General features: G+C 39.7%; 1 protein-coding gene across 1 annotated transcript; it reads right to left on the bottom strand.

Moving 5' to 3' along the window:
* Positions 1-6,727: 6,727 nt before the first annotated feature.
* On the bottom strand, positions 6,728-10,330 carry LOC130521189 (proteoglycan 4-like; the record flags this gene model as incomplete). Its single annotated transcript, XM_057024821.1, has 8 exons — positions 6,728-6,966; positions 7,158-7,217; positions 7,440-7,955; positions 8,339-8,416; positions 8,715-9,074; positions 9,247-9,645; positions 9,889-9,945; positions 10,271-10,330. Coding segments are annotated over 8 exons (1,628 nt in total), but the record flags the coding sequence as incomplete, so codon positions are not given.
* Positions 10,331-10,562: the final 232 nt, after the last annotated feature.

Raw genomic sequence — 10,562 nt, 5'->3', positions numbered from 1 at the left:
TACTGACGGCTCTACTGAAGTGGGCTTGTATAGCTCGCTAATCGGTTTGTAAGTTAGTTTCTCACATGCTTGACGACTGTGGGTCTCATGTATGTTAGACTTTATCATAGCAACTGATGTAACTGCAGGTTTCTCTTTTAATTCCATTCCCTCTTGAAAAGTGGAATTTTGGGGCATATTTCTATCAGAACTATGCTGCTCTTGATCTAACGTTTTATGTTTAGTGAAAGATTCTGTGATTTGAAATGGTGTTTTGCCATCAACATCAGTTTTCATTACATCAGTCTTGGAGGCATCTTTGACTATGCGAGATATTTGAGAGGCAACCTCCATTACAGGAGCCTTTGAAAACCTTTTCACTTCTTCTAAGCTTCTTTCAGGTGTTTCAAGTGAAGTGACACTGCCATAGTCATCTTTTACTTTAAAGGTCTTAGACTGAACTTCTTCATGAGAGGTTCTTCTGCTTCTGTCTGGTGTCTGTCCTCTCTCAGTAAAAGATTCTGGTTCTTTTGAGTCAATATCTTTGGATTCTCTAGCTGTTATCTCTGTTACAGTAGTACCAACTACTTTTCCTTTGGTTTTATCAGGAACTCTGAGTTTTTCTAGACTTTCTACCAAACCTTTTTCATCTGTTTCTTCTGGTTTCAGTAAAATTGCAGGCCTTTGGCCCATTTCTTTATGTGGTTGAGCCAATTCTTCCTGAAATGGAGAAATCGTTTCTGGTTTGTCTTGTGTTTTCTGTATATTTGCTGTATTTGGTTCAACTCCTACATCAAATTCTTTAACAGAAGACTGACCTGTTTTCAGAGAAGTAGCTTCCAACTGAGGAACTTTGTCTTTACTGACTTCAACAAGTTTACCAGGGGCAGTGACCCTTTCCAGAGTGTCAGGTTGAACTTTTCCATCTTTGACTATGCGAGATATTTGAGAGGCAACCTCCATTACAGGAGCCTTTGAAAACCTTTTCACTTCTCCTAAGCTTCTTTCAGGTGTTTCAAGTGAAGTGACACTGCCATAGTCATCTTTTACTTTAAAGGTCTTAGACTGAACTTCTTCATGAGAGGTTCTTCTGCTTCTGTCTGGTGTCTGTCCTCTCTCGGTAAAAGATTCTGGTTCTTTTGAGTCAATATCTTTGGAATCTCTGGCTGTTATCTCTGTTACAGTAGTACCAACTACTTTTCCTTTGGTTTTATCAGGAACTCTGACTTTTTCTAGACTTTCTACTACCAAACTTTTTTCATCTGTTTCTTCTGGTTTCAGTAAAAATGCAGGCCTTTGGCCCATTTCTTTACGTGGTTGAGCCAATTCTTCCTTAAATGGAGTAAACTTTTCTGGTTTGTCTTGTGTTTTCTGTATATTTGCTGTATTTGGTTCAACTCCTACATCAAATTCTTTAACAGAAGACGGACCTGTTTTCAGAGAAGTAGCTTCCAACTGAGGAACTTTGTCTTTACTGACTTCAACAAGTTTACCAGGGGCAGTGACCCTTTCCAGAGTGTCAGGTTGAACTTTTCCATCTTTGACTATGCGAGATCTTTGAGAGGCAACCTCCATTACAGGAGCCTTTGAAAACCTTTTCACTTCTTCTAAGCTTCTTTCAGGTGTTTCATGCAAGTGAAGTGACACTGCCTAGTCATCTTTTACTTTAGGTCTCAGACTGACTTCCTTCATGAGAGGTTCTTCTGCTCTTCTGTCTGGTGTCTGTCCTCTTCTCGGTAAAAGATTCTGGTTCTTGAGTCAACTATCTTGGATTCTCTTTGTGCTCTTGACTCTTTGTCAGTGACCTCTGTGCGGCTAAAGACAACAAACTTTGGCTGTTTTTTTTTCTTGAATTCAGTAGCTTCATGAGGAACTACAGTACTGTGCCTCATCTATCAATAAGTTTACACTGGAATTGCTTCCATTCTTGGACTTGTTTCTCGAGAAAAGGGATAAAGAAACCTTGGCAATCTTTTCCTGTGTTGGTTCCTTTTGCTTAATTGAGCAACTTTAAATGTTTTGTCCTTAGTGTCTTGAATGTTAGCTGGTCTTGTTCGACTATAGTTTCTTCAGATTTCTCTTGTGGTTCATGTGATGACAATGAATCCATAACTGTCACACACACTCTAGCTGTTTCCTCATGTTCTGGAAGAATTCCTGAGGTACCGTCTTCAAACTGAGTTATCTTTTAGTTTTACCTTTAACTATGACTAATTTTGGTGTTACTTCTTTGTCTGCAGTGTCTTTGCCTGGAGCTCTTCTTGGTAGGTTTAGATTTGTCACTGTCTCCTTTCTTTGAAATTGCAGATTTTGTCCTATTTCTTTTGTTTATGAGCCAATTCATCTTTGACTTGGGTAAACCTTTCAGGTTTGTCTTGTGGTTTGTCTATTTTTGAAATAAGTGGTTCAGTCCAACATCAAATTCTACTTCAGATGATGGACTTGTTTTAGGGAAGTATCGGAAGAAACCTTCCTGGCAATCTTTTCCTGTGTTGGTTCCTTTTGCTTAATGTGAGCCACTTTAAATGTTTTGTCCTTAAGTGTCTTGAATGTTAGCTGGTCTTGTTCGACTATAGTTTCTTCAGATTTCTCTTGTGGTTCATGTGATGACAATGAATCCATAACTGTCACACACACTCTAGCTGTTTCCTCATGTTCTGGAAGAATTCCTGAGGTACCGTCTTCAAACTGAGTTATCTTTTTAGTTTTACTTTAACTATGACTAATTTTGGTGTTACTTCTTTGTCTGCAGTGTCTTTGCCTGGAGCTCTTGGTTCAGGTTTAGATTTGTCACTGTCTCCTTTCTTTGAAATAGCAGATTTTTGTCCTATTTCTTTTTGTTTATGAGCCAATTCATCTTTGACTTGGGTAAACCTTTCAGGTTTGTCTTGTGGTTTGTCTATTTTTGAAATAAGTGGTTCATGTCCAACATCAAATCTAATTCTACTTCATGATGGACTTGTTTTTAGGGAAGTATCGGAAGAAACCTTCCTGGCAATCTTTTCCTGTGTTGGTTCCTTTTGCTTAATGTGAGCCACTTTAAATGTTTTGTCCTTAAGTGTCTTGAATGTTAGCTGGTCTTGTTCGACTATAGTTTTCTTCAGATTTCTCTTGTGGTTCATGTGATGACAATGAATCCATAACTGTCACACACACTCTAGCTGTTTCCTCATGTTCTGGAAGAATTCCTGAGGTACCGTCTTCAAACTGAGTTATCTTTTTAGTTTTACCTTTAACTATGACTAATTTTGGTGTTACTTCTTTGTCTGCAGTGTCTGCAGTGTCTTTGCCTGGAGCTCTTGGTTCAGGTTTAGATTTGTCACTGTCTCCTTCTTTTTTGAAATAGCAGATTTTTGTCCTATTTCTTTTTGTTTATGAGCCATTCATCTTTGACTTGGGTAAACCTTTCAGGTTTGTCTTGTGGTTTGTCTATTTTTGAAATAAGTGGTTCATGTCCAACATCAAATTCTACTTCAGATGATGGACTTGTTTTTAGGGAAGTATCGGAAGAAACCTTCCTGGCAATCTTTTCCTGTGTTGGTTCCTTTTGCTTAATGTGAGCAACTTTAAATGTTTTGTCCTTAAGTGTCTTGAATGTTAGCTGGTCTTGTTCGACTATAGTTTCTTCAGATTTCTCTTGTGGTTCATGTGATGACAATGAATCCATAACTGTCACACACACTCTAGCTGTTTCCTCATGTTCTGGAAGAATTCCCGAGGTACCGTCTTCAAACTGAGTTATCTTTTTAGTTTTACCTTTAACTATGACTAATTTTGGTGTTACTTCTTTGTCTGCAGTGTCTTTGCCTGGAGCTTTTGGTTCAGGTTTAGATTTGTCACTGTCTCTTTCTTTGAAATAGCAGATTTTTGTCCTATTTCTTTTTGTTTATGAGCCAATTCATCTTTGACTTGGGTAAACCTTCAGGTTTGTCTTGTGGTTTGTCTATTTTTGAAATAAGTGGTTCATGTCCAACATCAAATTCTACTTCAGATGATGGACTTGTTTTTAGGGAAGTATCGGAAGAAACCTTCCTGGCAATCTTTTCCTGTGTTGGTTCCTTTTGCTTAATGTGAGCCACTTTAAATGTTTTGTCCTTAAGTGTCTTGAATGTTAGCTGGTCTTGTTCGACTATAGTTTCTTCAGATTTCTCTTGTGGTTCATGTGATGACAATGAATCCATAACTGTCACACACACTCTAGCTGTTTCCTCATGTTCTGGAAGAATTCCTGAAGTACCGTCTTCAAACTGAGTTATCTTTTTAGTTTTACCTTTAACTATGACTAATTTTGGTGTACTTCTTTGTCTGCAGTGTCTTTGCCTGGAGCTTTTGGTTCAGGTTTAGATTTGTCACTGTCTCCTTTCTTTGAAATAGCAGATTTTTGTCCTATTTCTTTTTGTCTATGAGCCAATTCATCTTTGACTTGGGTAAACCTTTCAGGTTTGTCTTGTGGTTTGTCTATTTGAAATAAGTGGTTCATGTCAACATCAAATTCTACTTCAGATGATGGACTTGTTTTTAGGGAAGTATCGGAAGAAACCTTCCTGGCAATCTTTTCCTGTGTTGGTTCCTTTTGCTTAATGTGAGCAACTTTAATTGTTTTGTCCTTAAGTGTCTTGAATGTTAGCTGGTCTTGTTCGACTATAGTTTCTTCAGATTTCTCTTGTGGTTCATGTGATGACAATGAATCCATAACTGTCACACACACTCTAGCTGTTTCCTCATGTTCTGGAAGAATTCCTGAGGTACCGTTCTTCGGGAGACCTGTTTTGTCTAAAGGTATACTTTTTGTTAAAGGGGGTAATTTTGTTGTTTTACTACCTTCCTTACTGTCAGAACCTTTTGTATCCATTATGTCTTTTTGATGTGGAACTATTTGGACTGGAATTTTGATTCTCAATGCTTCTGCGTCACCAGTATCTTTTTTATCACATTTTTTCTTTTGTGTCGATGTTTGTTGTGTGGACTCCTGACCTGCTTTATTTATTTGAAATTCCCTTTGTAAAGAAGTAATTGGAAAGACCTTTTCATTAAGTTTTGCTGTGGTTTCTCTTGTGACACCCTCTGTCTTTAGACCATCAGTAACAGAGAAAGCACTACAAGTTCCAAAGTCTTCATCAGGCTTGATCATCTTGGAGAAATTTTTCAAAGGAACATCAGTTTTTTGTACAAAATCTTCATCCAGTTTTTCTTTTTGTTTTTTCACCAAAGTCTTAAGAGTGAACTCTTCTCTAGGATCAGCTTGAATCCTCTGAGGAGGTGCCTTTGAAAGGCAAGTGGTATCTGCTAGAGGATGAAGATTTTAAGAAGTGGGAAGAAAAAGCACCATGAATCGGTGCCAAGAGATTAGAGGGGAAAACAGAGACACAAAGACTTAGAGTTAAAGAACAAAAGCAGGGATCATCAGAAAGTGTGGCAGCTCACAATCAGACATGAACAGAGGCCATTGCTCTACCTTTATCTGGTCCTCCTACTATAATCTCAGCACTTTCAGGAGTCAGAGCTGGAGGAACTGTTGTGGGAATGGCCTGGGTTTCTTCTTCCATTTCATTTTTCATATACAACATGCCCATAATTAGTAGGGAAGAAAAAGAGGACAAAAAAGAATTCATTTAAGGAAAAAAAACAGGCAGTAAAAGAAGAGAGGCAGGGGGATAAGACATAAAAATACACTTATCATGAGTTGGAACAGGACAGATGTCCAAGTGTTCCTTCGGTTGGTTCAAAGAATAGAATGTGTAATCGTGTGAGAATAAAAAGGATAGTTAGTCTCTTGATACCTCTGGCAGCTGATTGTGGTGAAGGTCTTTTCTTTTCAACTGCCTTTAAAGGGACCAAAGATTTTGTCTCGGGCACCTTCTCCAGAGATTCCTCCTTTGGAGGTCTGGCCCTGCTTTTCTCGCCTTTTCTGGTTGCACCTTCAGCTTTTGTTGAAAATGCTGTTGAATCTTGTTGGATCTCTTTTGGTCTCTTCAACTCAATATCAGTGAATGACTCAATCAATTTTTCTTCAAGGCTCTCTCCTACTTTAGACACAACTTTCTTCTTGAAAGTAACGTCAGATTTGAGCTCCTGCGCTGCCTCAGGTTTGACTACCAACAAATCTTGTAAAGTTTCTTTACTCGAGACAGTGATATTTGTTGGTTGAATCTGGGTTTCCACAATTCTGTTCATGTCCTCTGTAACCTTTTTCATCTGGGAAGGTGCTGCGACATCAAACCGGTATTGGACTGGGGCTTTTTCTGCTTCGTTTATCGTTTCTGTGACTTGTTCAACTCTTCTGTCCCTTTCTTTCGGTATGATTAATGTGATGTGGTCATCATGTTTAACTGATTTCTCTGTCAGTACCCTCCTTTCTTCCCTACTTTGTTTTCTTGCATCTGTGCTGATAGTCACAGGAGCTTTGGGTTCATCGATCATGACCTTCGCCACGACTGACCCTCTGTCTTTGTTCCCGTCTTCAGTTTTTACAATGTCGCCCTTTCTCACTTGTCTCTCTTTGCTCTCTGCCTTAAGAGCCATCTGTCTCTGTTTTTCAATTGTGATGTTGGTCTCATGAAGAGAATCCTCTTTTCTATCTGGTATGACCATTATTTCTTCCGTTTTTGCTTTCAGAGGTTTATCTGGGAGCGTTGACTTCTCCCAAACTTTCTCCTCTATGGCAGCAGTGGTTTCTTGTGTTTTCGGGACAAGTTTATGTTTAGACAGCTTGGTTTCTTTCTTGGCTTTGTCAGTAACAGAAATCTCGCCTTGTATTTCAGATGTTTTATCTCTTTGGCTCGTGTCTTCATCATATACCTCAGGCAATGATAGTACAGCCTTTCCCGGAAGAGCTACCTCATCTTCATATGACAGTATGACGTGTTGTTCAAATATGTCTTGATTCTTTTCAACTTCCTGCATGGGGAACAGTTTCTGCTGTGTGGCTGACTTCATGTGTCTCCCGAGTTCCTTCTATTTTTTTGGGCTTGATGAATTTCAGAGTTGCTGAGAGTTTTAAGAAATACAAGAAGAGGCGTCATGATGGCGGCGCCAAGAGACAATGACAAACACAAAGACAAACATCAGAGTTAAGAAGGAGGGCAACATTTTGGTATTAGTGCAAAGTGAAAATCCACCTGCTCACTATTACAATCAAGGCTGAATTGACAGTTAAAATGCTCCATCATGGCTGGTACCTTTTTCTGTAGAGACTTTCTTCTCTTCTGTAGGAACAATCGCCTCAGCCTCCTTTCTTACTGTTTTTGAAAGAATTAATCATTTTTAATTAACTCCAGAAGACCAAGAAGCAAATAATCACAAATGTCATGCAAATGTTAAATCCGGCAAGACGAGACGCAAAAGAAATGGCAGATGGCATAACAGACCCACTTATCAAGAAGCAACCCCTCAGTTAAATAAATGCTGTAAATGGACTGACTGGGCAAGACTCAAGGAGATATAAATTCCATCTATTGTACCTGTAGCTGGAGCTTTCAATGCTTGTAGTGCCTGTTCAGGCTGAGCTTCAGAGGCCTTCTTAGATTTTTTATCAAGCACTTTTAAGGGTAGCCTTTCCACAGGTATTTTTTCGGTGTCTTTCTTTGACAACACTTCAGGTTTTACTTTGTCAACCTTTATAGGAAGCTCTGCAGGTAACTTCGCAGGAGTTCTCTCCTCCTCAGTTAGCTTCCTCTGAAGAGCAGCTTTCTCTGGAACTGTTTTTGGTGGTTTTTCTGGAACTTTCTCAAGTACTTTTTCATGAACCACCAGCTTTGGACTTTCCTCAACTTTTCTCATTGATTCCGGCACCTTTCCTGGGACCCTCTCAAAAGTGCTTTCCTCCACCTCTGCTGTATCTGCAGGTTGTCTCTCAAGAAATTCTTCCAGTACCTTTTCAGAAACCCTTTTGGCTTCCAACAGAACCCTCTTATCATACTCCTGGGGTACATGTTCAGGCACTCCTTTAGGTAAGAGTTTAGGTTTGGGCTTCAAATCTTTAAGAAGATTTGACACAGGACATGGCAAGAAAAAAGAGGTTAAAAAGTGCTGGCGCACAATTAATTAAAGACATAGTGAAAGAAGAATATAAAAAACCCTATCAATGTTCACTTCTAAAGCAATAAGAATCATGGAAGATCTGCTTTATAACATCTAAAACCAGAAACAAAGCTTACTTCCAAAGTACAGAGTGTATGTGTGTTTTTGGACCTGAAAATGTCATTAAAATCAGTCCAGAATTTTGTGAGTTATTTTGCAAAGAAAAAAATGCTGGCTGTCATGTAACCTCCTTGGCGGAAGTAATGATACCAACAAATCAAAGAAGCTAGCAAGGCTTTGGCTTTAACCAAGAAAAGATCCATCAGATAATGAAAAGTACCTTGTTTTGTTGATTCTTCGATGGGTGCAACAGCTGGTTCTGATTTCTTGGCTGTTTTGGGAGGCTCAGGAATTGTTTCTAAAGAGCATCATTCACACATTAGAAGCATTTCAGTAAAATGAAGAATGTGACAGGAAGGGCAACTCTGTCGAGTGTAAGATGATAAGATGTACTCTAAGATTTGACTCAAGAAAACCCTCAAAAGCATTGGAAGATTATCGGCATATAGACGTTTGGGTGCCACTGCATGAATACCTCAAATAAAACTACTATTATACATCAGTTATCAGTGACAGAATGTGATGCCTTGCAAGTTAAAGTTTGACTCTGGAGTTAAGGCTGTCAAGAAAAACTCCAGGTCAGAGACATTCAATACCTTTTTTTAGTAGTTGCTTTGTTGTAGGCTTTGGCTCTAGTTTCACTCCAGCATCAATCTCCTTTACTTCTGGTTTGGACTTCCGCAGTACCGCAGGCTCTGGTTTGGAAAGTGGACGTTCTGGCTTTATTTCAACAGGCTGAGGTTTACCAACTTCTGGTTCCTGCTTTTCTGGTTCCTGTTTAGTTGTTTCAGGTTCTCGTGCAAGTTTCTTCAGTTCCGGTTTTGGGACTTTAGGTTCAGGCTTTGTTGCTTCCTGGATTTTTGGTTTGGCTTTTTCTGGTTTTGGAACTTCAGCCTTTGATACTTCTGGTTCAGGCTTAACCTTTTTCAGTTCTGGTTTTGCAGCTTCTTCAGCAACTTAAAGTAACAATTAAGTTTGGGAAGATATCAGAAAATAAATTAAGCCACAGAAACACCAAGAGCGGCTTCTATGTTCGAAGCACAGGTGAGACATCTTGTTACACAGAGAAACAAAGTAGACACAACAAGAATTCACCCAAACGCACATGACCACACAAACAGTAAATACCTTTGGATGGTGGTGTTTTCAGCTTCTTGACTGGTTCTGGCTTGGCCTCAGACTCTGGCTCAACCTTCACTGCAGGCTTGGGTTCAGGTTCCACTTTGGGAGCTGGTGTGGGCTTGGCTTCACTTTCTGTCTTCGGTTTTGGCTTTAGTATGGGTTTTGCCTTTGGTTCAGGTTCCACCACCAGTTTGGGCTTTGGTTCAGGTTCAGCCCTTGGTTTGGGCTCTGGTTCGGGTTCCACCTTTGGTTTGGGCTTTGGTTCAGGTTCTGCCTTCGGTTTGGGCTTTGCTTCAGGTTCTGCCTTCGGTTTGGGCTTCGGTTCTGGTTCTGCCTTTGGTGCGGGCTTGGTCTCAGGTTTGGGTTTAGCTGCAGTTTTTGGTTCCACAGGTACCTGAGGCTCATCTTCAGGCAGGTAAGACAGACAGTGGCTGAGGTTAGCATGTAATCAGCAGAATCTTTTAAGCAACTGTTAAGAGGCTTTAAAAGAGGAAGTGAAAATGGACACTGAAGACAAAAAGTGCTGTCAGATGTGTATTTTTCACTTACTTCAGTCCACACAGTAGTAATTAGACAAAAGAGGTGAGTATCTCAACTGTAAACAAAGAACTGTTTTTGGTTTGTGCCAATCAGAGTAAAGTTAAGTACCTTTCTTTGGTTCTTCGGGAATCTTGGCTGGTGGCAGAGGAGCACTGTCCTCCGGTTCTTGCAAGATACATTAAAAACATAAGTAAAATTCTAGGAAATGGAAGTATTAAAGGACAGAGCAACAAAGATGTAAGATATATCAGAATGTTAAAATCGGACACCTCTACCTTTGGACAGAGACTTCTTTCTTTTCAGAGACTAAAGCTTTGGCAATCTTCTCCTCCACTGGCTTTTTGGGCTCTACTGCTACAGTGTTTCATTTCATAAAAAGAATAAAATTTCAAACTCTGAGGAGGATTCACATCTATGTGAATTAAGGGTTAAAGTGAAACTCTGAATATGTGAAAAAGACATGGAAACAGGCATTGGGGTGTATTGGTACCTTTTGGTGGTGAAGGCTCCTTCTTGGGTGGTGCTGGCTTCTCTTCTGGTTTTTTCTCTACTTAAAAGACACGATCGTACGGACAAATGAAAACATAAGAGAATGTCAAGTAAGCGAACGCCACAAGATATTAAGACCAAACTAAATAAACATGCAAATAACACAGAAACAGAGGAGACAAAACCCCACGGGGAGAAGTGCAGAAGGACAAAGCTTAGATTTTACGTTGGTGCGTAGCACAGCTTAGCAGGAGGCTGAGCTACAGGAGGTGAGGATTACCTTCTAATGGGAC

The sequence above is a fragment of the Takifugu flavidus genome, unplaced genomic scaffold (assembly GCF_003711565.1).
Source record: "Takifugu flavidus isolate HTHZ2018 unplaced genomic scaffold, ASM371156v2 ctg773, whole genome shotgun sequence".
Taxonomy (NCBI): domain Eukaryota; kingdom Metazoa; phylum Chordata; class Actinopteri; order Tetraodontiformes; family Tetraodontidae; genus Takifugu; species Takifugu flavidus.
Note: the sequence above shows the minus strand (reverse complement) of the source record. Positions and strands in the feature narration are given on the sequence as shown.